The sequence below is a fragment of the Pseudophryne corroboree genome, chromosome 1 (genome assembly GCF_028390025.1).
Source record: "Pseudophryne corroboree isolate aPseCor3 chromosome 1, aPseCor3.hap2, whole genome shotgun sequence".
In the NCBI taxonomy this organism is placed as follows: Eukaryota; Metazoa; Chordata; class Amphibia; order Anura; family Myobatrachidae; genus Pseudophryne; species Pseudophryne corroboree.
In genome coordinates this window covers 145,998,882-146,026,244 of record NC_086444.1, presented here as the reverse complement: position 1 = coordinate 146,026,244, position 27,363 = coordinate 145,998,882, and the positions used below count along the sequence as shown (strand labels likewise).

Below are 27,363 nucleotides of genomic sequence, written 5' to 3'. Positions count from 1 at the left end.
CATAAGAGATTGGACAAAGCAGAGTCCAAGGACAAAGCAATCCATGGCTGTTACTGTGTCACGAGACCCTTCAGGGTCCCATAAGCGTCCCTTTTCCCAGATAGCAGACACTGATACCGACACGGATTCCGACTCCAGTGTCGACTATGATGATGCAAGGTTGCACCCAAGAGTGGCCGAGAGTATTCCATATATGATTATTGCAATAAAAGATGTTTTGCATATCACAGAGGACCCCTCTGTCCCTGACACGAGGGTCTGCATGTTTAAGGAAAAGAAACCTGAGGTAACGTTTCCCCCATCTCATGAGCTGAACTCTTTATTTGAAAAGGCTTGGGAAACGCCAGACAAGAGACTGCAGGTTCCCAAGAGAATTATTATGGCGTATCCTTTCCCCTCAAAGGACAGGGTACGGTGGGAATCCTTGCCCACGGTGGACAAGGCCTTGACGCGCTTGTCCAAAAAGGTGGCACTACCATCCCCGGACACGGCGGCCCTAACGGATCCTGTGGATCGCAGGCAGGAAACTACCTTAAAATCAATTTATGTGACTACGGGAGCCCTGCTCAGACCTGCAGTAGCGTCAGCATGGGTGGGTAGCGCAATTGCAGCTTGGGCAGATAACTTGTCATCTGACATTGACACCCTAGATAAAGATAGTATGTTGTTGAACTTAGGGCACATCAAGGACGCAGCGTTATATATGAGAGAGGCTGCGAGAGATATTGGGCTTTTGGGTTCAAGAGCCAATGCCATGACAGTTTCTGCTAGAAGGTCCCTGTGGACCCGTCAATGGACAGGTGATGCTGACTAAAAGAGACATATGCAGGTTTTGCTTTTGAAAGGTGAAGTTTTATTTGAGGAGGGCCTCGCGGACCTGGTTTCCACAGCTACCGCGGGTAAGTCTTCTTTTTTGCCTTACGTTCCCCCACAGCAGAAGAAGACACCTCAATACCAGATGCAGTCCTTTCGGTCTCATAAGTTCAGAAAGGGGCGTGGCTCTTCCTTCCTCGCCAGAGGTAGAGGTAGAGGGAAAAGAACACCAGCTACGGCTAGTTCCCAGGAACAAAAATCCTCCCCGGCCTCTACGAAATCCACCGCATGACGCTGGGGCTCCACTGCGGGAGTCCGCACTGGTGGGGGCACGTCTTCGACTCTTCAGCCAAGTCTGGGTTCAGTCGGATTTGGATCCTTGGGTGGTCGAAATTGTATCCCACGGCTACAAGCTGGAGTTCGAAGAGGTGTCTCCACACCGGTTTTTCAAATCTGCCTTGCCAGCTTCTTCCCCAGAGAGTGAAATAGTTTCAGCTGCCATTCAAAAGCTGTGTCAACAGCAAGTGATTATCAGGGTTCCCCTAGTGCAAGAGGGGAAAGGGTTTTATTCAACCCTATTTGTGGTCCCGAAGCCGGATGGCTCGGTCAGACCAATTCTGAATCTAAAATCCCTAAACCTATATTTGAAGAAGTTCAAATTCAAGATGGAATCTCTCAGGGCAGTGATCTACAGCCTGGAAGGGGAGGATTTTATCATGTCACTAGACATAAAGGATGCATACCTTCATGTCCCCATATATCCTCCTCATCAGGCGTACCTGGGATTCGCTGTACAGGATTGTCATGACCAGTTTCAGACGTTGCAGTTTGGGCTTTCCAAGGCCCCGAGAATTTTCACCAAGGTAATGGCGGAAATTATGGTGCTCCTGCGCAAGCAAGGGGTCACAATTATCCCATACTTGGACGATCTCCTGATAAAGGCAAGATCAAGAGATCAGTTACTAAAAAGTGGGTCTCTCTCCCTGAGAGTACTACAGCAAAACGACTGGATTCTAAATCTACCAAAGTCGCAGTTGGTTCCGACAACTCGGCTGTCATTTTTGGGCATGATTCTGGACACGGAAAAAAAGAGGGTTTTTCTCCCAATGGAAAAAGCCCAGGAACTCCAGAACATGGTCAAGGACCTGCTGAAACCAAAAAGAGTGTCAGTTCATCAATGCACTCGAGCATTGGGAAAGATGGTGGCGGCCTACGAGGCCATTCCGTTCGGCAGGTTCCATGCAAGACCTTCTGGACAAGTGGTCAGGGTCCCATCTACAGATGCATCGGAGGATAAGCCTGTCCCCCAGGGCCAGGGTCTCTCTCCTGTGGTGGCTCCAGAGTGCTCACCTTCTAGAGGGTCGCAGGTTCGGCATTCAAGATTGGGTTCTTGTGACCACGGACGCGAGCCTCCGAGGATGGGGAGCAGTCACACAATGAAAAATTTTTCAGGGAATATGGTCAAGCCAGGAGGCTTGTCTACACATTAATGTGCTGGAATTAAGGGCCATATACAACGGCCTGCAACAGGCAGAGAATCTTCTTCGCAATCTACCCGTTCTGATCCAATCAGACAACGTCACAGCCGTGGCGCATGTAAACCGCCAGGGCTGGACAAGGAGCAGAGCAGCGATGGCAGAAGCCACCAAGATTCTTCGCTGGGCGGAAAATAATGTAAGCGCTCTGTCAGCGGTCTTCATTCTGGGAGTAGACAACTGGGAGGCAGACTTCCTCAGCAGGCACGATCTCCATCCAGGAGAGTGGGGACTTCATCAAGAGGTCTTTGCAGAGATAACAAGTCGTTGGGGACTTCCTCAAATAGACATGATGGCATCACGCCTCAACAGAAAGTTTCGGACGTATTGTTCAAGGTCGAGGGACCCTCAGGCAGTGGCGGTGGACGCCCTGGTGACACCGTGGGTATTTCAGTCGGTCTATGTGTTCCCTCCTCTTCCACTAATCTCAAAAATATTGAAAATAATAAGACGAACAAGAGTGCAGACAATACTCATTGTCCCAGATTGGCCTCGAAGGGCCTGGTATTCAGATCCTCAGGAAATGATCACAGAAGATCCATGGCCTCTTCCTCCCAGGGAGGACCTGTTGCAACAGGGGCCCTGTTTGTTCCAGGACTTACCGTGGTTACGTTTGACGGCATGGCGGTTGAACACCAAATACTAGCTAGGAAAGGTATTCCGGGGGAAGTCATCCCTACTCTAATCAAAGCTAGGAAGGAGGTAACAGCGAAGCACTATCACTGTATCTGGAGGAAATATGTATCTTGGTGTGAAGCCAAGAATGCTTCTACGGAAGATTTTCAGCTGGGTCGTTTTCTCCATTTTCTACAGACAGGAGTGGATATGGGCCTAAAGTGAAGTCCAGACTTTTGTAAAGGGAGTGCTGCACATCCAACCTCCTTTTGTGCCCCCGGTGGCACCGTGGGACCTTAACGTGGTGTTACAGTTCCTTAAATCACACTAGTTTGAACCTCTTCAAACAGTTGAATTAAAATTTCTCACTTGGAAAGTGGTCATGTTGTTGGCCTTGGCATCTGCGAGGCGGGTGTCCGAATTGGCGGCTTTGTCTCACAAGAGCCCCTATCTGATTTTCCATGTGGATCGAGCGGAGTTGTGGTGCCTGTGGCTACGGGTGACGTGGAGGATTTCAAGTCACTTGATGTAGTCAGGGCTTTAAAAATTTATGTAGCCAGGACGGCTCGGGTTAGGAAAACCGAGGCACTGTTTGTCCTGTATGCAGCCAACAAGGTTGGCGCTCCTGCTACTAAGCAGACTATTGCTCGCTGGATCTGTAACACGATTCAGCAGGCTCATTCTACGGCTGGATTGCCGTTACCAAATTCGGTAAAGGCCCATTCCACTAAGAAGGTGGGCTCTTCTTGGGCGGCTGCCCGAGGCGTCTCGGCATTACAGCTATGCCGAGCAGCTACTTGGTCGGGTTCAAACACTTTTGCAAAATTCTAAAAGTTTGATACCCTGGCTGATGAGGACCTCATGTTTGCTCAATCGGTGCTGCAGAGTCATCTGCACTCTCCCGCCCGGTCTGGAGATTTTATAAACCCCATGGTCCTTACGGAGTCCCCAGCATCCTCTAAGACGTAAGAGAAAATAAGATTTTAAACCTACCGGTAAATCTTTTTCTCCTGGTCCGTAGAGGATGCTGGGTGCCCGTCCCAGTGCGGACTAATTCTGCAAGGCTTGTATATAGTTGTTGCTTACAATAAGGGTTATGTTACAGTTGAGATCAGTCTCTGGCTCAGAGGCAGAACTCTGGGAGGCAACGGAGTCATCTGCCGCCGGGCTCCTGCTCTGAAGGGGGCACCTCTCCTCCCTTTCTGTGACACCATTGAATTAAGTTAATTGATAGCTGCCGTTGTCTTTTCAGTGTCCGACTTCTGCACTGGTCCCTGCACCTTACAAATCACACCCTCTTTATTATACTGAATATACACATTTTACAAGTGTCACACCCAGGATTAGAAACCACAATCTATTACACTGGAATCAGTCACTTTACTGATGAAGCTGTTTGCTCCTGTATAGGAAATATGAGAATTTTAACTATAACACGTAACTTCTACTTCATATAGTTAGAATTCTCATAACTCCATCAGTAAAGTGTCTGCTGTTAGGGTAACAGGTCATGGGTTCTAATCCTGGGTATGACTGCTAAGAAATGTGTGATTTAAAATAAAAGACAATTAAATGTATAAATACAGTATATACATTTTTTTCAGAACACACGCACACATACATACCATACATACATATATTTATATTAATATAGGAAATAGGGGGGCACAAATATTTATCTTGCCTCCGGGCAACTGGGACGAACTTATGCCACTGCTCTGGCTGATGCTGTTTTGTTCATACTGTTAACTGGTTTAGTATATACCATGTTGTACGGTGTGTATGGTGTGGGCTGGTATGTATCTCGCCCTTAGATTAACGAAAATCCTTTCCTCGTACTGTCCGTCTCCTCTGGGCACAGTTCTATAACTGAGGTCTGGAGGAGGGGCATAGAGGGAGGAGCCAGTTCACACCCATCTAAAGTCTTAGAGTGCCCATGTCTCCTGCGGAGCCCGTCTATACCCCATGGTCCTTACGGAGTCCCCAGCATCCTCTACGGACTAGGAGAAAAAGATTTACTGGTAGGTTTAAAATCTTATTTTTTTTCCACCTGCCGCAGGCAAACGAAAAAATATCCCAGATGACTGCAGGCATTGGGGACAATTGAATATCCCGCGAGGGGGGGGGGGGGGGGGGGGGGTCAATTAGCTGTGGTAACTTAAGTGTGCCCGCCTGCAGCACTTATCGGGGATTTATTTTTATTTTTTTAGAGACCTCAACAGGCTCCGAAAACCCCATGTTTAGTAGCTAGTTTTTCGCAAGCCCAGCAGTGTAAACACCTATGACCGTCAACTGATCTCGGATTATGTGTTAACACTCGAAAAACAAAAATAAAAAAAAATGGGCTGTAATGAAATAGTCCGAAGCTAAATAGTGTGTAAAAGCTTGAGGCCACCCTATTTTTACCCCCATTAAATGATAAATAAAAAATAAAAATCCAATTATGTAAGTATGTGGTTATATAAGACCTCTGCCTCACTAAGGGGGACATGTACTAATCAGTGATAAAAGTGGAGAAGTGAGCCAGCGGAGAAGTTGCCCATGGCAACCAATCAGCTGCTCTGTGTACTTTTATAGTATGCAAATTATAAATGTTACGTCAGTACTGATTGGTTGCCCTGGGCTACTTCTTCACTGGCTGACTTCTCCACTTTTATCACTGTTTAGTACAAGTTCCCCTATGGGGGATATTTCTGGACCAATCCTCTTCTGTCATTCTGAAAGACTGTGCTAGAAACATTAAAGGCGATTAGTTAACTTGATAAATACCCCAGTGATATTATCTAATTTAAATATGTGGAAAAAATATATAGATATGTATAACCCCCCCCCCCCCCCCAAAAAAAAACAAAAAAACTTCTAAAGTTTGAGAAACAAATTGTCCAGCTAATAAGACTCCTTCACATTCTGTAGGACATTCTACATTTTATGTAAATAGGCATTAGTGCCTCAGACGTGATCTCACCCATCTGGATTTATACCTGCTTAGAGACATTTGCCCTCTCATATTCTACTTGTAATATAAACTAGGAGTACCGTATTTGCAAAAAATATATATTGTCAGTTTTAAATGTGTCCAGTAGTTCTTTCTAACAATGTCAGACTTTAGATAACTGGCTAATTTAATTTAGACAGACCTGGCATTGCAACAATTGCGTGAAACAGCTGAGAGACGGCATACTAAAGTGATTATCCCCATATCTCATGGTAGAAGAACAGTGCGCTTTTTATGTAGAGGTGATGGTTCCAGTGTTGCACATTCTCTCACCTGCCCGTTAACCCTTTGTAACAAATAGACTTGAGTCTCCCCACGTGGCTTGGTGTTACCTGACATTGCACTACTGGCACACAGGATGGAGGGCTGCATTTGTGTAGAGTTATTAATTATTGCTGAAGAGTGCGTATCTGCACAGCCATTCTTCTACTGGTTGCATAACGCACGCCTTTCTTGCATGTTCATAGTGCTACGCAGGTGACAGTGGGTTACGATGGGGGACAACCCCAGAGCCGTAATCAACATTTTAGTGCCCTGTGACAGAGCATTGCCCCCCCCAAAAAAAATAAAATAAAAATTAAAATAGGAACAGCAAGGAGGTGTGGTCTCACGGGAAGGATTGTGGCCTTGCAAAAGAGGCGTGGTATCACGTGAAAGGGGCATGGCCTCATCATCACTCCAGTGGTCTGGGAGATACTGGGCTGCCCCCAGACACTGCTGTGGCTGCATTGCTGGCTCCTGCCCTGTTACTAGAGCCGAGTGCTGCATGTAATGTTACAGTGCAGTACCAGTTATCCTGTCACTAAGGAGGAGTTGACATTTTAGTGTCACCCCACAGATGGGGACTCCCGGGAGCGTCTAGCACCCCTCTAGTGACACTACTACATTGTATACCACATAACTACTCCTTATACATATTACACAACATAGTAGTGCCCCTTACACATTATGCCACACAGCAGTGACCCTTACACTTGGCCACACATAGCAATTCCCCTTATTCACATTACGCCACATAGCAGCGCCCCTTATTCACATTACGTCTCATAGCGGTTCCCCTTCAACATTACGCAACACAGTAGTGCCCATTATACATTATGCCACACACTAGTGCCCCTTACACATTAATCCACACAGTAGTGCCTCTTATAAATTATGCCACGCAGTAATGCCCCCTTCCATAGGGAGAGTCACAGTGAAAGCAGCCATCTGGCTGCCAGTCTCTCACTGACTGCTGGTCTTGGTCATTGACCTTTCCTGCCTTCTAAACTTGATGCCGCCCTACTGTGCCCGCCACCCAATGGCTCTTCCATGCTTTAGCCTCTATGGGTAAGACATATTGATGTCTCTCCCAACACACCTGCAGTGGCTGGAAAGCAGAGCTCAGGAGTGAGCTCCAGCCTCCAGAATGTTGAGAAGGAGTCACCGGGCACACCGCTAATAGGAACATACTGGTGGGCACCCATAAAATGGACATTGTGATGGCAGCTAGTTACACCCGCAGAGCATCCTGCACACTCTGCTGTGGGTCATACCACCCTGCTTGAGGCTCTTGACGACCCCTTTAATTCACAGAAAAAACACAAACTGAACAGCTTTGCTGCTTTATTTAAGGCCCATACACGCTGGGCGATTTTGAGCTGAAAAGAGGTCACTTTTGGTGTGTTGAGCTGCTTTCAGCTCAAAGCCGCCCAGTGTGTATGCCCCGGCGATGAGCGCTGATGCGCCCCCCTGCTTCATAGCCGGCGGCCGCCGTTCATCTGCTGGTATCACCAGCAGATGAACGGCGGGGTGAACGGCTTTCCATAGCGTCCTGCTAAGGAAAGCCGTTCACTCCCGCTGACATCTCTGGGCAGGGGGGAAAAGCGCTCAGTGTGTATGCACCTTAAGACTGACGAATAGCGAAGTTTACCATGTCAGAGAATATTCACAAATAAAACCGGGTACACCATATCCAATTATCAAGTCCGCTATGTCACATCTGAGCGTTTATTGAATTGCACACACTGTACGGGAAGTATTAAAATACATTGTCGTCCCTCGCCGCCTACCGCATCGCTGCTAATTGCATATGCACTAACATATGCGATTATCAGTGCAATGCGGTGATGGAGGCACACCACGATAACTGTGAGAAGGCGTGTGGGGGGTCTCCATCACCTCCCTGGCCAGCAAGCAGGCAGCAGTCAGTCCCGGGCTCCTCCATTAAAAGATGGCGATACCCTTCCGGGTGAAAACCCGGCGGCCAGACGTTAGTACATACAAAAATGCGGTAAAACCCCCGAAAACGGGGGTTTTAAAGCTTTTTCCTTTTAGTTCATTTCGCCTACTATCTGATAGTGTATACCCAGTTTTAGTCATCAGAGCAAAACAGCACACGTTTAGTTCTCTTAGCATAATGATGCATATTAAAGCAGAACAGTGCTTCTGTATCAGAGCTATAGTTCACACATACTGTAGGTGTCTCTCCATACCTGCCCTTTCATTTACAGACATCTCTCCTTTGACTGCCCAGTCACTGCAGTCCACGGGATGCAGTTAATTTACCTCCAATCAAAATCCCGACAGCAATTGACCGTCGGTCAAAATCTCGACAAGGTCAAAATCCCGACATGGACAAAATACCGACATTTAAAATACCGACAAGGTCAAAATGCCAACAGGTCAAAATGCCGACATGAGTTTTTCATGATTTTTTTCATTGAAACCGACTTGTTCATACTTTAGACCTGGAGGGGGAATATAATAGTGTGCTGTGCGCAGCGAGGCACCGTGTCCGAAGCGCTCGCCATGCGAGGGGATGCGGCCCACTTATATGGTGTCCATGTCGACCTATGTTGACATACACACAAAAAAACAATGAAAAACACATGTCGGGATTTTGACCTTGTCGGGATTTTGACCTTGTCGGGATTTTGACCGTCGGTAAATTATTGTCGGGATTTTGATTGGAGGTATTTCATACCGATCCCCAGTCCACAGGTGCCCTTTAATTATTACTCTTTAGATTTAACGTATTTAATGTAAGATTTTATCTCTCTTGTGTTCATCATGAACATGTATGTATGCCCATTTGGACCATACAGAGAAATAAGTGCATTTTTTTGATTGAAGCATACCCATAGGCATATTTAGAATGGGTGAAGGGGAGTGGGGGGTAGGGGGAAGCTTACCAACACCATGTGTCATTTGAAGGGGCAATGGGGGAGCCTGCTACACATGGCTCCCCTGCACATTTGCCCCCTTGGCTGTTACAATGCATCCTGGGCACACCTTGTGGTGGTATATCATATCCTAAACCGTATTCAAAAGAGAAGTATTGAAATCATTACGGATACTGTAGCTATTACTTTCTTTTTGAAAGCGAATTACAAATCTTCTATGCTCAGAGGCGTCTGATCTGATAAGTGCATAGAAGTGTAATCACAGGCACAACATGTAGAGTACAGACACAATGTCTGTTACTGTCAGTGTTCTCCTTTTGGCCGCATGCTATACTGTCGTAGTAATATCATTTTGTTGAACCAATGACTTTTAAATAAAAAGTGTTGCCATGATCATTATTCAAGGTTTACAGAAAACCAAGTTATTTGGGAGAGGAGGGAGGGTCCCCATTTCCTTTGCCCTCCCACTTTGTGTATGTAAATGTGCATTTTGCAGGATTTCCAGTCTACGACTAAAGCTTAGAGTGTAAGCTCTCACAACTCTGTTTTCACGTCCGCAGTTATTTTGCCTTCCTTGTTTGTCCCTGTCTTATGCATGCTTAGTGTTTCCGGCTGTCTGGTGCTATGGAGCACTGCAATGCCTTAAGAATCAGCAACAATCCTAATTTATTCTGCTGTGTGTTGTGGCTGGAGTGGGGCTGGGAACAGTGAATGCCAACTTCCGTGCGCTGGGTATAATGTGTTGGCCCTTTCATTTTTCTTTTTTTTACAAAGGTGATTTTTAGGTTCTATACTTCTACAACTGTGTTATTATGCTGCTATTTCATGAATGTGTAAAAGAACCACAGCCATGTCCTTTATAGCTACCTGTGTAGTAAGTTTCTGGAATGAATAGTTTCATATTTACTAGACTCAAAGTGTGTGCATGTCTAAGTGTGTGTGCGGTTGTGTGTTTTCTTCCGAATTTCTAGCCTTTGAAGAAAACTTTTTCCAGCACTGAATTGAGGAGTTGGGCAGCAACCGTAGAGCAACCTGTTCTGTCATTGGGGGTCATTCCGAGTTGATCGCTAGCTGCTTTCGGTCGCTGCGCAGCGATCAGGCAAAAAAATCGGCACTTCTGCACATGCGTATGCGGCGCAATGCGCACGCGCGTCATAATATTACAACGAACTATGTCATTTCTGGGTGTCAACTGACCGTTTGCAGGGAGTGTTCGTAAAAACGCAGGCGTGCCAGGAAAAACGCAGGCGTGGCTGGGCGAACGCAGGGCGTGTTCGTGACGTCAAAACAGGAACTGAATAGTCTGAAGTGATCGCAAGCGCTGAGTAGGTCTGAAGCTACTCTGAAACTGCACAAAATTATTTTGTAGCCGCTCTGCGATCCTTTCGTTCGCACGTCTGCTAAGCTAACATACACTCCCAGTGGGAGGCGGCATAGCGTTTGCACGGCTGCTAAAAACTGCTAGCGAGCTATCAACTCAGAATGACCACCATTGTGCCAGATAATATCTGTTTCAACTCAATTTACCAGCACTACAGTTACATTATAAATAACACACCTACCTATCAAGACGATCGTGAAAAACAGTCCTGATTGTGAATGAAACCTACAAGTTTACTACTACTTTACTACTGAAATTGAGACGCATGCATTAGCGTTCCCTGACCTACATAAACGCCCTTGATTTGCATAGGGTTACAGAGCTCCTCATTGACCTCTACTTTTCTTATTGCTAATGGTAAGGGGTATTTTTCTTCCCCATACAGTCTGCGCTTATCAACGTAATCCAAATGGTCTTTGTCAACATTTGTGTGTTCTAATAATAGTGTAATGATCTAATCTTTTAAGTTGCATTTAGCATACACCAACCTGTTGTAAATTTTCTTCTCTGCAAAAATTATTTTGTACATAGATGAAACTAACGTATCTGTGCCAGGTAGAAAATAGATCTGAGTTAAAAAAAACTTTTCCTGTAACATACTGTGCACCACTTACCTGGACTGCAGCAATATATTGTGCTCACTTGAACATTGGAGCTAATTCAGATTACTGTTTTGTGTTTTTGCACAGCGGGCGATCAGTTCTGAAATGCGCATACAGTCCGCCGGCACATGCCAGAGATGCGATCGGCATCTCAGCCCAGTGATCGCCTCTGCCTGATTGACAGAGGCGTTCGTTGGGCGGGAGGGGGCGCGCCGGCGGCGTTGGGCTGCTGTTTTGGGGGCGCAGTCCGGGCAACGCAGGTGTCCCGCGACCGTGCGGGGGGTGGGCCGCGGCTGCGTGACAACACACGCAGCCGCTGTGACTCGGAGAGCGACAGGTAGTTCCCTGCCAGCACGCAGGAGCTGCTCTGGTAGGGAGCTACTCTTCAGGTGCAAAAGCACCGCCGCCATGCGATGCTTTTGTACCTGTGCGGGGGTCAGAGCCAGACATGCGGAGCGGACTAGCTCTGTGCTGTGCGTCCCTCCGCATGTCAGTGTGGCTGATCGTAGCCGTACAAAATTTTGTATGGCTACGATCAGGTCTGAATTAGCCCCTTTATCAGAACACGTCCTTGTCTGCAGCTAGAACCTCTCTGGAGAGGCGTCCTGTGGACTACACATTTCCTGGGTGCTTTATTTCTAGGCGATAAAGTGTGGACAAGTTTTAGAATTATTAGTATTATTATTATTTTAATTAATGCAGTTTGAAAGGAATTATTTCACTAAGTAGTTGTGTGACATTAAAAGACTTAGGTTAGAATACTTTTTGTAATGTTCTTTACTCTAATAGCAGTAATAGAAAAGGTTCTTGCCTATTTCTCGGCTAGCTAAAGGGCACACACAAAGTATTCGGTGCAGCCAAAGCCTAAAATCGGTTCCCTTCCCTTGCTGTGCGTGCTTGCATTCCTTGATTAACAAGTTATTATTTCATTTTGTTTATGGATGAAAAGCTTATGGGTAAGGAGAGGGAGAATACTTAAAATTCATTCCATGGTCACACTGAATTGCAATAAGATGAGAATGAGCACTGCGAACAAGCAGAGACAGACTGTGAAATTGCATGTGATTGAAATCATACTTTGACTCTCATTGGCTACAATAAAGATTAAGTTATCTCCCAGCCTATGCTTTTTGGGGGGGATTTTTCTGTCTGTTAAATCAACACACACACTCAAAAAGAATCAAAGGTCATTTTCCTTCAGCAAACACGGAGTCTCGGTCCTCAAGGTTATAGATCCCTAATTAAATGCACAATTTAAGAATTAACTTGAATAAACAGGCAGTTCTTGGTAAGCTTATAAACAGTACATGCTCAGCACAAAGGGGGGGGGGGGGGGTCTGAGGTCTGAATGCAAAGGTGGGGGGGGGGGGGGGTCTGAGGTCTGAATGCAAGATTTCTATAGCATGCCCATCTACTATTTTAGTTAAGTGCAATATCGCAGATGGTTTTGTATGTAAGCTAAAGCTACGTGGATGCACAAGTGTCCCTGGGAACTATTTTAGTATGTTAGCAGGTATTATATACAAATACTGCCCTACAATATTTTACAACTGCACTGTACAATAAATGGTTTGAATAGATGAGTTCTGCATCGCCACTTGGTGGTCATAAGTGTTACTGCAGCTTTTTTGTTTCATCATATGAACTATATTAATTGGCCAGTGGTATTATTTAATCCCACTGTAAAACATGTCAGATACAGTATGTTGTGTCTGAGTCTGCTTCAAAGTTCCAGTGTAAAAACTGTCTGTTTAGGGACCAGCCATCTGTGATAGTGCAAAATGGGTCCGAAACAAATACCTGCAGTGTCTCATTTAAACCAATTTCTGCCTTCTGCTTCCATGATCTCACTTTTTGTTGGAAGTGCTGTACACTCAGATACGGGTTTATAGAGCAGAAAGACCACTAAAGCAAAAATATATGTTCACAAATATATCTAACAATCCATACAGGATCTCCGCAGCAAAAACCTTTGACACTACGTATGTTTTTTTATTATGTAGCAGAGCGTGAGCCTCGACACTTATAATAATGCTCTGGAGCACTGTCCAGTAATATGGTCTGCATAGGAAACACGTATCAGGAATACCCATGTTTCTGACCAGATCCTAAATCTGATCCATGTGTTTTTGAATATTATTGGCAGATTTTTCAGGTAAAATAATCCTGTTGTTTATACAGATATACAGTATATAGATATATTTAGATGTGTGTGTGTGTGTGTGTGTTTCTATATTTAGTATTCAATATATTAAGTGTATGGGATTTTTCAGTAATGCTCAAACAATATTTCTGTTCTACATAAGGAGCTTCCCTGCACATCCTGCTATGTGCATATTAATTGCCATTATTAATAATTTATTTATTTCTTATCCAAAACCGGTTTGCTCTCCGATATATTTGCTTACTCTACATGATTGCATCCATGCTTTCTTTTAGAAGCGAAATCACTGAAATAATTGTTGTAGTGTTCATTATAGGATTCTTTTCAGGCAGGATGCCCGTCACTGAGGAGGTCACATTCTAATTGTGAAGGGCAAAAGTTTGTACACTTGGCATCTCTGCAGCTTAGTGGCATGAATTGTGGGTAACAGCGGTGCAACAGGGTTCAAGCACTGCGTATAATGTCGAGCAGGGTCGTCTTAACAGCATTGTAACTGGGGAAATCAATTCACTGTGATACCCTTTCACCGGAAACAATAAAAATAACTAGAACATGCCCCTCCTGCTGTCCTGTGCAGTCTCTCCACATACTGCAGTCTTATTGGTGGATTGCTCCAGTCATCCACCAATCGGCATGCTAACAGTCGTTCACTGTCATTCACAGGCTGGGAGGCCGCTCTGATTGTGTGATCACCACCTGCCCCTGCTCGAAGGCTCACAGAATTTGGGGGACACTGGGCAGCTGCCCAGTGTGCCTTTACATTAAGATGGCCCTGATGTCGCCCAGAGGGGGCATGGTCGCTGACACTGGGAAGTGCAGCACTGCCCAGAGCATCCTGAGGACACGTCTACTGACACTGCAGCAGTGATAATGGCTGCAGGATCTCATTCGAGGCACGCTGCTAGCCAGAAGCAAGGACAGTGGGGCAGCGACAATGCAGCCCCCAGAGCCTGCTCTCTATTTGAATGCATCACTTGTCCACCGCTAGTTACGGCCCTGGTGGCATAGTATTATATGTAATATTTCAATAGTTCACATTCAGCTCCTGTATTCACCTTCAGTGTCCCTCAGACCACCCCACATGCCTTCAAACCACTCTGTATGGCCTTTCAAAGCACCCCAGGCCCTCCTCCACATGCTGTCAGACTACCCTATATGCTCACAGGGAACTAGACAATTTATTGAGGCAGTGTGCCCCCGTTACCAAATACCATCTAGGTTCCACTTCTCTAGGCAGGCGATACCGAGAATGTACACGGACGTCAGAAAAAGACTCACTCGTAACTAGTATGTATGTATAAAGAAAGAAAAAAAAACCACGGTTAGGTCACTGGTATATACAATTATGGACGGGCTGCGGAGTGCCGACACAGAGGTAGCCACAGCCGTGAACTACCGCACTGTACTGTGTCTGCTGCTAATATATAGACTGGTTGATAAAGAGATAGTATACTCGTAACTAGTATGTATGTATAAAGAAAGAAAAAAAAACCACGGTTAGGTGGTATATATTATAATACAATTATGGATGGACGGACTGCCTGCCGAGTGCCGACACAGAGGTAGCCACAGCCGTGAACTACCGCACTGTACTGTGTCTGCTGCTAATATATAGACTGGTTGATAAAGAGATAGTATACTCGTAACTAGTATGTATGTATAAAGAAAGAAAAAAAAACCACGGTTAGGTGGTATATACAATTATGGACGGGCTGCCGAGTGCCGACACAGAGGTAGCCACAGCCGTGAACTACCGCACTGTACTGTGTCTGCTGCTAATATATAGACTGGTTGATAAAGAGATAGTATACTCGTAACTAGTATGTATGTATAAAGAAAGAAAAAAAAACCACTGTTAGGTCACTGGTATATACAATTATGGACGGGCTGCCGAGTGCCGACACAGAGGTAGCCACAGCCGTGAACTACCGCACTGTACACTGGTTGATAAAGAGATAGTAGTATACTCGTAACAACTAGTATGACGACGGTATAAAGAATGAAAAAAAAACCACGGTTAGGTGGTATATAATACAATTATGGTTGGACGGACTGCCTGCCGAGTGCCGACACAGAGGTAGCCACAGCCGTGAACTACCGCACTGTACACTGGTTGATAAAGAGATAGTAGTATACTCGTAACAACTAGTATGACGACGGTATAAAGAATGAAAAAAAAACCACGGTTAGGTGGTATATAATACAATTATGGTTGGACGGACTGCCTGCCGAGTGCCGACACAGAGGTAGCCACAGCCGTGAACTACCGCACTGTACACTGGTTGATAAAGAGATAGTAGTATACTACTAACAACTAGTATGACGACGGTATAAAGAACGAAAAAAAAACCACGGTTAGGTGGTATATATTATAATACAATTATGGATGGACGGACTGCCTGCCGAGTTCCGACACAGAGGTAGCCACAGCCGTGAACTACCGCACTGTACACTGGTTGATAAAGAGATAGTAGTATACTCGTAACAACTAGTATGACGACGGTATAAAGAACGAAAAAAAAAACACGGTTAGGTGGTATATATTATAATACAATTATGGATGGACGGACTGCCTGCCGAGTGCCGACACAGAGGTAGCCACAGCCGTGAACTACCGCACTGTACTGTGTCTGCTGCTAATATAGACTGGTTGATAAAGAGATAGTATACAATACTACTAATATACTGGTGGTCAGGCACTGGTCACCACTAGTCACACTGGCAGTGGCACTCCTGCAGCAAAAGTGTGCACTGTTTAATTTTAATATAATATTATTTATCATGTACTCCTGGCTCCTGCTATAACAACCTGCAGTGCTCCCCAGTCTCCCCCACAATTATAAGCTTTATATACAATACATTGATGTGCAGCACACTGGGCTGAGCAGTGCACACAGACTGAGTCACTGTGTGACTGTGTATCGTTTTTTTCAGGCAGAGAACGGATATATTAAATAAAACAAACAACTGCACTGTCTCTGGTGGTCACTGGTCACTGTGGTCGTCAGTCACTAAACTCTGTCTGCACTCTGCACTCTCTTCTAATCTACAGTATCACAGCAATCTCTCTCTCTCTCTCTCTTCTAAATCTAATCTAAATGGAGAGGACGCCAGCCACGTCCTCTCCCTATCAATCTCAATGCACGTGTGAAAATGGCGGCGACACGCGGCTCCTTATATAGAATCCGAGTCTCGCGATAGAATCCGAGCCTCGCGAGAATCCGACAGCGTCATGATGACGTTCGGGCGCGCTCGGGTTAACCGAGCAAGGCGGGAAGATCCGAGTCGCTCGGACCCGTGAAAAAAAAAGTGAAGTTCGTGCGGGTTCGGATTCAAAGAAACCGAACCCGCTCATCTCTACCCATAACGGGGTGAGCACAGTGAGCCCGCAAGGGTCTTTCTAGCACTCACTGGCAACCAGGATGCCGCTTTCTATATCTTGACAGCCCGCATCCCTGCCGCCGGTAAATAATATGTATTCCCTTCAGAATGCCTGTCTTTTCTTAGCTAAGTCTCCCAGAGTGTATGCATTGCAGTTGTGATTTCACTGGAAGTGAATTGCCTGTGGAGTGTATTGGAAGCGGGACTGTTGCATTGTGTTTCCTTTGGCACTGGGAAGATTAGCCAGACTTGGTTGCAATGCTTCCCTGGCCAGCTGTGCCCCAGTTTCTCATCAGCCCAGTCATCTGCCTTCTCCACTGAGGTGTCAGTGCTGATTTACTTAGATGCTTTGACCTTCCCGCAGCCCCACAAAGTGCTTGACCTGCAGCAGTTAGCTGTCAGCACAGGATGCCAGCAGTATTGTTCTGCACATAACAATACTCTCAGGATTTCCTCTAACAGCAGCTCCAGCCTGAATGGATGTGAGAAGTGCTAGGAGCCCACTTGCTACACAGTACTGCATGCATTCATGATCTCTGAAGTTGCTGGAGTGAACAGCCAAAGCCTGCCCAGCTGACAGCCCCTCTCCAATCAGATAAGCTGTGATGTAAGTGTTTAGCAGCTGCTAGGATCTGAATTAGTGTGAAGAAGTCTAAGGTGGTACACTGTACTCCTCACCATGGCTAGCCTCTTGTGGGAGAACTAGCAGGACCTGCGTGCTGAGCGATGGATGAGTCCAGTATCCTGCGGAGGAGAGGGCTTCAGGTAGGCAGCAGAGACATCTGCACGCTCATTTATTCCTGTACTCACAAAGTTCTTGCTGGTTCCATTCAGTGTTTCTGGCTGGCAGACTGTGGGAGAAGGGATCCGTACTCAGGCAGCCTCTCTGCAGTCATCAGCCTGTATGTGCTCTGCCTGTATTTCTCTAGCTCTAGCTACCATTAGGATGTTCTATATGCACCCTGGGTATGTAGCCTGTACTAGGCAGTCTGTCTTTGGCTTATACAGAATGTCATTAACTTAGATTACTTAACTTTATTGATAATGATACATATTTAAAGGGGGGAAAGGGGGGTGACATAAAATCTTTCTATCTGACCCTTTTTTGCTAATTCTAGATTAATACTATGCCCTGTAATTTACCTGTTGGGAGTCATGCCTGCACCCCTGCTGCACTCCTGTAAGTCATTATATATAAGCAGACTGGAGACTTGTTTAGCAGACACTTTGCTGATTTTGGATACTTTGTGTTGAAGTTATTAATGATAAGTTGTTGCTGCACTAGACAAGAAGGCGAGCTATAGGGAAGCCTCATCAGATGCATAGGAGGGTGGGAGACAGGCTACAGTGATGTATACAGTACAATGCTGATCATCTTCCAAAGGCTATCTCTTTACTCAGGCATGTCCATACGTCTGTATCAAAACCATTGTGATAGGAGTTGTGCATGTTCTGTATCAGCTGTTCGCTGATTTTCTTCCTGCTATTGTCTCTTCTTTAAAATAAATATGTGACGTGAGTGATCTCCTAAGGGTCACACATTTCTGCTCTTCTTTGCAGTTATGTATCATGTATTCAATACAACAACTGCAAGCTTTATGGCTACGCAAAGTAGAGGTGCTGACTTGTTTACTGGGAAAAGTTTGAATGATCTCTGCCTGAATGCACAAGTGTGTGCCCCTGTCTGTGCATTTGTCTCCTATTGTAACCACTTCCGAAAAACAGACCCATCGCTTTCTAGAGTGTCACACACAAAGCAGAATACAGAACTGGGCAGGGGGAACAATACCACACTGTCAGACGCAGCAGCACAATTTACAATGTCAGAGTTGGAAATGTTCATTCGGTGGTGTCAACTGTTTTGTGAAGTGTTTAGATCATTAGACGTTGTGCTTCAAACAATGTGTCTGTCAGACAGAAGACTTGTTTCATTTACACTGCTGGGTGATGTCATTGTCAGTGATTTCCTGGGAAGTCAGCAATTGTTGCACATGGCCTTAGGTGTAAGTTCCGTCAGTCTGCTCTTAGTATGTGATCAGTCCTAGACCTGATGTGCATTTAGCACCTACTCAGAACACCCAGGGACGACTGAGTATGTGATCAGTCCTAGACCTGATGTGCATTTAGCACCTACTCAGAACACCCAGGGACGACTGTTAAAATTATGTATACCGTCTATTTGTGCTCTAGCAGATTATAGATTTGTTGGGTACATGCGATTTTATACTGATTTTTACCATTTTATTTTTAAAATATTTTATTTTCATGTCACTGCTTATTTCCCCCTCTCTCGAGCCTCAATGCCTGGTAACTACTACTACTACTATCTTAGCATAACAATACATTGTTGTTTTACGGGTAATTAGCTGATATTTCTATCCATATCATTGAGTCTGCCAGAGAGACATCACCTGGTGAACAACAGCTGTCTAAGACTCTTGTAGAGTCACAGTGGCTTACTGTACATCTGCACAGATACAGTACCTGATCAGTATACAGCACTCATTGCTATTATCTACTGGCTAATGAGTCTGGCTAGTAAGTGACTGTGTGTGTGTGTGTGTGTGTGTGTGTGTGTGTGTGTGTGTGTGTGTGTGTGTGATAAGTGTGTGTGATAAGTGTGTTTGTGTGTGTGTGTGTGTGTGTGTGTGTGTGTGTGTGTGTCTATATATATATATATATATATATATATATATGGGAAGAAATTGTGTGGGTGGTATTGGCGCTACTTCTTTCCTTAAAGCTTGATAAATGTCCTTTTCCCTCTTATATGGTAATCGGACTTCTTAAAAATGCACTCCCGCGTTATAATGGGATGGCAGCCCTTTTCTCCCGTGGTTTGCTGTTCAGGCTAACCGTTTTTAAATCTAAAAGACAAAAAATGAGAATAGGCGCCTCCTAGTGCATTATCTCACATATATTGTGACCTCCACCTTTAGTATCACCCCAGTGAATTCAAGGTGTACCTTGGATGGTGGAATTCCAACCACCTAATTTAATCGCATAATACCACATATTTCAATGGGGTCGATTCAATTCGGCAACTTATTAATAGCGCCGGGAATTAGCTCCCGACGCTATTCAATTCAGCTGCTAGTTACCCGCAATTGTCGGGAATTCTTTCCTCATCCTCGGGTGGGTGAGAGAAGAAAACCGACAAAAGTGCTGCCGTGCGGCTGGCGCGAGGCTGATTCTGTCTGGAATCAGCATCGCCGCGGGTAGTTAAGTTGGAGAATGCCCATTCTCCCGACAAAACTACCTGTTAAGTCGGCGAGAACGGGCTTTCGCCGACTTAACTTTAGCTGAATTGAATAGCGTCGGGAGCTAATTCCTGGCGCTATTCATAAATTGCCGAATTGAATCAACCCCAATGTGTAATAGGGATATTTTTCATCACAGTAATCCTGGTGGTACTTCTCCCCGGTTTTAAACTCATATATAGGATGAAAGCAGAAAGGACCAATAGTGCAATACGTTTCATAAAAAATAAACACATTTATTCAAAAAACTGGTCCTAATAATAAAATAGTTGCCCGTACAATGTAAAGGTAAAAAACAGCTTATCTGTTAGTAGTCGTCCATACGAGTAAACATATGGGTAGCTGTTCTACCCATTCTTCGCACGGTAGTTTCTAATTTTCATGGTTGTGATTGAGTGTTAAACATTTGGTAAATCTAAAGAGCTGTAAATCTAAAGGCTTAGGGCGGTATTCGAATGATATATCATGCCCAACTACTTTCCAAAGTGATCCCCGTTATTGCGCCCATAGTTATCCGGTTTAGCTGTGTAAAGTGTAGGGCGCCCTCGCTACCCCGCAAGCTGAAATGATTATACCTCGCCCGTCAGCAGGAACAGAACGACTGAGGAAGGGGGTGAAAAGAATTGAATACCACCCTTAATGTAAGTTAATATTAATCCATGGTTCTTGGCATTATCCAAGGAGCACCCATAGCGGATACGGTCAAAAGTGACAGGACCATTTTTGTAGTTTATTAAATTCTACACACCGGCGGTGCAATCCAAATTTTGATCAGATTGTCTATTTGGGTGTTTTCGTTCATGCATCGCAACGCAAGTCACACATCGTTAATGACGTCATCATGCCAAGCTCCTTTTCATCCCCTTAGGGGAGGTTTATTAAGATTCTAATTACCGTATATACTCGAGTATAAGCCGACTTTTTCAGCACTTTTTTTTGTGCTGAAAAAGCCACCTCGGCTTATACTCGAGTCAGTGGCAGTGCAGAGTGACAGGCAGAGCAGTGTGAAGGAGGGACACGGAGCGCACAGCGCGCGCCTCTCCTGTGTCCCTCCTGCATCTCCGGCGGCAGCGGCGGGTCTATTAAAGGAAGTACCCGTTCGTGACCTCTGATCACGAACCGGCACTTCCTTTAATAGACCCGCCACGGCCGCCGGAGATGCAGGAGGGACACAGGAGAGGCGCGCGCTGTGCGCTCCGTGTCCCTCCTTCAGAAGACAGCGTGGGATCGACGGAGGGGTAAGTAACAGGCACTGGGGGAGGGGGCATATGTGGCAGCATGAGGGGCATATGTGGCAGCATGAGGGGCATATCTGGCAGCATGAGGGGCATATCTGGCAGCATGAGGGCATATCTGGCAGCATGAGGGCATATCTGGCACATCTGGCACTGAGGGGCATATCTGGCAGCATGAGGGCATATCTGGCAGCATGAGGGCATATCTGGCACATCTGGCACTGTGGGGCATATTTGGCAGCATGAGGGCATATCTGGCACATCAGGCACTGTGGGGCATATCTGGCAGTATGAGGGCATATCTGGCACTGAGGGCTGTGTACGGCTAGAGCTGCATTTCCCACCCTAGGCTTATACTCGAGTCAATAAGTTTTCCCAGGTTTTTACACACACACACACACACACACACACACACACACACACACACACACACACACACACACACACACACAACTTTACCTGTAAATGCTGATATTGACTGTTGGCATTAGTATTTTTGCTAGCATATCCAGTATTTTCAACCCTGCATGACCTTCTTGAAAATCTCATCTACCCTTTTGCAACTGTAGCACAAACCACCTACATTACTGGGAAAATAATGTAAAGGAACTAAATAATCTTGTTGATCCCCCCCCGAAGTAATTTCATGCCCTTTCCTTATTGGGTGGGTGTTCAGCAGGCATCCTTGTGGGTCAAGGCTAGACTGGGGTAAAAGGTTCCCACTAAGAAAGCAATGTCCTACAAAATAATGCATCATTGAAGGCAGGGGTGTTTTAAGAGAGGAGGGGACCTGCGTGTAGCCTCCGTCGTAGGTCCCCTCATCTCTGGCAGCAGTAGACTCTGGCATAATGCCAGTGTCTACTGTGCATGCGCTGGTCTACAGGAACATGTCGCCCGCGCATTGTTCCTGAGGACATCTCTTCCAAATCACTTGGAAAGGGCCACGTTGCGGGACTCTGGAGGGGTAAGTATAATATATGGGTGCGGTGTGGGCCTCCCTGGACCCAGGGGCCCATGTGCACCGCACACACTGCACCTATTATAGAAACGTCTATAACAGGAGGACATGCCCATCCCACAGACGTTGTAACTAGTCTGCCTCCAACTACCTCCTTTCACATGTGCTGTACTTGTATATGTCTAGGTGGCATAACCTTTTGGCAATGGGGAGACCATTGGGGATTGCCATGAAATCCTGGTGGGCCAACCAGGCACAGTGTATGGCCATTCAAGTCTTTCCTCAATAACTATCATTAAATGTCCATGTTTCGTCAGCAAACATCATTAAATGACCATTAAATCTAATCACATTGTGGACACTGTAATTGATGACTTGTGTGACCTAGCAACATATATCGACGCTTCCGTTTCTCAGCTCAGTAGGCTTGCATGGCTTCACAAGCGTTTCGAGGACTAAACAAAACTTCAATTATTATTTAGTGAAATAATAAATATCTGTGTTTGAAGAATATTTGTAGGGTTTCACAATTAAATCTGTAATATTTTCAGCTGCAGTTACTGAACAGTTTGGGATTTACACCTTAGAACTTTTCCCAATTATTCAGAAAGGATAGCAGAGAAGAATTGATTTTTAAGATATGTTTGCATTTTCCATACTCTTTTGTCATACACTAGGGGCATATTCAATTGTGGACAAAATATAGGAAAACCCAGCAGTGCAGGTTTTGTCTATTTTTCTCGCAGCCCCAAAGCAAGCTTAATTTTTCCTTAAATTATTATTTTAAGGAAAAATTGTAGGAACTTGCTCCTAACCCCTTGGACACACCCACCCCATAATGACTAATTCAGCAATTGGAAGTTTTAAATTACCTTAATTTGTCCATAATTACTTACCTTCTGCAGCCCTGTCCTCCTTGTCCGCTTCCCCGACATGCTGGTCTTCCTCCTCCTTTCCAGCATGTTGTGTGTGTGTGTGTGTGTGTGTGTGTGTGTGTGTGTGTGACCCCCCTGTGAGTGTGTATGAGACCCCCAGTGTGTCTGTGTGACACCTTGTGAGTGTCAATGAGCCCCAATGTGTGAGAGATGCTGTTAGTCAGTGTATGTGAGAGATGACGTCAATCTATGTGTTAGACCTCTGGTATGTGTGACCTGTTGTCATGATGTGTGAGAAATGCCATTAGTTGGTGTCAGGCAGTGTGTGTGAGACCCCCGGTGTGTGACCCTTTGTCAGGGTATGTGAGAGATGCCATCAGTCAGTGTGGGTGTTTGTATGAGACCCCTGGTGTGTGAGAGATGCATTAGTCAGTGTGTGTGAACCCCCAGTGTGTGTGACCCCTTGTCAGGGTGTGTGAGACCCCTGGTGTGTAAGAGATGCCGTGTCAGTCAGTGTGTGTATGACCCCTTGTCAGGGTGTGTGAGAGGTGCCATCAGTCAGTGTGTGTGTGAGACCCCTGGTGTGTGAGAGATGCCGTTAGTCAGTATGTGTGAACCCCCAGTGTGTGTGACCCCTTGTCAGGGTGTATGAGACCCCTGGTGTGTGGGAGATGGCGTGTCAGTCAATGTGTGTGACCCCTTATCAGGGTGTGTGAGGCCCCTGATGTGTGGGAGATGCCATGTCGGTCAGTGTGTGTGAGACCCCCAGTGTGTGTGACCCCTTGTCATAGAAACATAGAATTTGACGGCAAATAAGAACCACTTGGCCCATCTAGTCTGCCCCTTTTTCTACCATATTTTTAGTCAGTGTGTGTGTGAGACCCCTGGTGTGTGAGAGATGCCGTTAGTGTGTGTGAACCCTGAGTGTGTGTGACCCCTTGTCAGGGTGTGTGATACCCCTGATGTGTGGGAGATGCCGTGTCCCAGTCAGCAGGCAGTGTGGAGCATGCGGAGCCTTGCATAGGAGCGGTTGGAACACATTGGTGAGTGCCCAGTGTTCTGTGGTCGCATCTATTTTTCTCTTCCACATAATTTTGCCCGCAAAAAAATTTAGCGACCAATTATTTTTTTATGAATACCACTGGTATCGGAGCAGGCATACCTGCGGTAATTCATAATTGGTTTCAAGGTTCACATCATTTTTGGTGGCAAAATCCTGGCCACAATTGAATATGCCCCCTATATATTCTAGCTAATGACAGCAAACCCGTGGCAGAGGAATTTGAACAATTATTAGCTGGCAGCTAAGGCTGCCACCCATCCCATATAATACAGGATCATCCCAGATTAAATGCTACTTCCTGTATTGATTCAATATGGGGTGCAGTTTGTCCCAGTTTGAGGGATTTAACCAGCTATGGAATTGAGAAACATAATTTTTCTGGTTCGTTGACTGTGTGAGGTGGAGCTCTGAGCCCAGACATATATGCTCCGCCTCTCTGCACTGCTGCATGCAGCATGAGAGTGCTCGTTACATCACCAGTATAATTGTGCTTCTCAACTCAGCAGGACATCAGCATTGTCTCTGGATTTATGAAGTGCTATTCCCAATGTCTGCAAGAGGCAGTGTGTCCCTGAAACTTATGAGGCAGTGAAGATATAGGCCTGAGTGTGAGACAGATATCAGTGGGCCAGCCCTGTCCCTGGTGTTGAGTACAAAGCAAACTATATAGTTTGCCGTCATCCATGGAGGAATGTCTGACCTCAAGCAGAACACTGCAGGTGTTCCCCATGTCCGAGTAGCTGAAGAACAGAATACACTATAATGGGATGTAGCTATGTGACTGCTGGTCACTATACCGTTGCCGGCATCCCACACCCTCAAAATCCTGACAGTCAGCATGCCGACTAACATGGACTATAACCACTCATGGGTGTCCTGAGCCCACAAGGGGCTTCGTTGAGCTCCCCCCTTCCCTTCCCCGCCGGCATTCTAAACCCAGGGGTACCGGTGTCAGTATGGTGACCGGCGGGATCCCAAATGCCGGTCACCCATACTCAACACACTTTAACTGCTCATTTCCTCATACCTCAGACCTCCTCTGAAGCAAACATGGTATGGTGTTTAATTAACCATTATAATTAATAACTATAATACATTGGGCGTGTTTCAGAGGTGAACACAGTTGCATTCGCACGCAGGCAGCGTATCTTGAGAAAATATGGTAATGACGCTGCAGTGGGGATTTGCATGGACTCTGTCTCTGATCCGCTGCATAGACGCACATCGGACGCTCCATCAGACCTCAGAGCAACCCTGTAGTTTACATCTGCGTGTGATGATGCAGTTATAGGCAAACATATGCCCCCGAAATGGTCGCAGCACGCCTGTGTTTAACCAGCCACCCCCACGTTACCTCCTACAAATGCTCACTACCTGTCACTCACTCTGCAAATAAATCCTCACTGCAACCAACCGCCATTGCTAATCAATCCCTGCACCAATGCCCCCAGTCCTGTCCTGTATTTTACAGTAAAAAAAAAAACAGCGCTCAAATATAGTGAATAATTAAAAACAATTTAATTTAATACACAATTGAATAATAAAAACAATTTCTAGTACAGTATGTATACGGAAACGTATCTGTTGGTATCTGTTTGTAAGTCTTTGGATTCAGTCCACCAATAAATGCACTCCTTTATCATATACTGTCCAATGTAAGATTGGTAATTACTCACACATGGCCATGTTGTGACAGCAGGATACATTTTCCAGCTATGGATTGCTTCCAAACTGTGTTCCAACTGGAGGGTCCAAGTGATATTAGGCTCATTCGGCGACGGCAAAGGCAGTGTATGGATCCTGGTTCACAGTTGATGGTGTCGCTGGAATTGCTGTCCAAATGGAGGTTTCTTAATCAATGGGTAGTGCTAGGTGGAGAAATCCAGTACCTAGTGTATGTAGACCTGGAGCAGCGAAACGCGTCAGATCTACATACACTAGGTACTGGATTTCTCCACCTAGCACTACCCATTGATTAAGTCACCTCCATTTGGACAGCAACTTCAGCGACACCATCAACTGTGAACCAGTACATTACAGCACTTAGACAACCTGTATCGCTGTAATATGCAGTGATGCAGAATGTTTCTTAGCACTTAGAAAAACGACATTAAGTTACATTTGCCTCTTAAAGTAAAATGTTGCTGGAGATCCCATGTCATCTTTAAGGTATTTTAAACAGCTCCTTGTTATCTTCGACCTCTCCACTCACATCCGAACCGTCGTCTTCACATGATGCGCAATTACTGTTCCTGAATTTCTGCTACAGTATTTTGTAAATAAAGCTGCTTATAGCTGAATGAAAGTAATGACATCAGCATGATTAGCGCTTCATTCCTTTCCACTATTGCTAATGATGTGATCCTTACAGTATCTGTATGTTATGGCATACATAGAAATAGCTATTTCTTTTCTTTTTTAAATAAGCAAACTTAACGTATTTCTTTTTTTTATGTCACTTTATTTTCCTGCTTAACTGGTATTGTCAGATTCCAATAACGTTTGTTGGTCATTACACATCTCACTCCCATGATTGAGAAGAGGGGTTGCAAGATCAGGGTAGTATTCATAGCACTCTATTATGTCATATGGTATTCCCAATCTTGCAGCTAGTTTGTAACAGCCAGCACCATCCCACAGGACCAAGGAATGAATGATTATACTGTATTATACGTGACTTGAGGAATTGTAGGTAGAGAGATGCAAATTGTTTCTTACTTGCCCCTAGTGGTCAGCAATACATCCAGAACGTCTGGTATACTAGTATTAATATAGCCATTCATCCAACTTGCAGTCATCATAAATCTATACGGTTAAGGGTCATTTATGCATACTTTTCTCATTTGCATACCTGTCCCCTGGGAGCAGAGGTATAAGAAGAGGTGGGCAGGGCTTTGTGAAACCATTCATGTGTACTGAGTGAGGATGTCAATGTGTATGATGATAATTGTGTTGTCATGGCCCTGCCCACTCAGTGTTTAGAGGTGAGTATTTACATCATTGATTTATTATTCAAACATAAATTCCACATACAAGCTACTGCTGAGCATGGACGTATGAAATAGTGGGTAATCCAATTCCAGTGTCTATAATTTAGTATACGGCATCTTGTTAACACAAAGAATGGTGGCAATGAGAATCATTATAATAAACTCTGCAATTTAACATGGAGTAAAATTGAGGTTCTTAGTGTCATTTTTGGCCAAAAAATATATGGATCCACTTACCATGGCCAGGTGACCTCATTAGGTGTTATTCCTAGCTGAAGGAGTCTCTGCTTTCAAGTGTACACACGGGTACACAATATAGAATATATTGGTGG

General features: G+C 45.3%; 1 protein-coding gene across 7 annotated transcripts in view; it reads left to right on the top strand.

The window, feature by feature from the left end:
- The window catches only part of MAST4 (microtubule associated serine/threonine kinase family member 4), an 875,018-nt gene that overhangs the window by 451,734 nt on the left and 395,921 nt on the right, over positions 1 to 27,363 (top strand). Inside the window, exon 1 of one of the 7 annotated variants that reach the window (XM_063963432.1) lies at positions 17,308 to 17,415. The exons of 5 other annotated variants lie outside the window; for them this stretch is intronic. In XM_063963432.1, coding sequence (XP_063819502.1) covers positions 17,377 to 17,415 — 39 coding nt within the window. In that variant the 5' untranslated portion in view covers positions 17,308 to 17,376. Of the gene's footprint in view, positions 1 to 17,307; positions 17,416 to 27,363 lie in introns of those variants that run through there. One more of the 7 variants, XM_063963449.1, reaches the window with a different exon arrangement.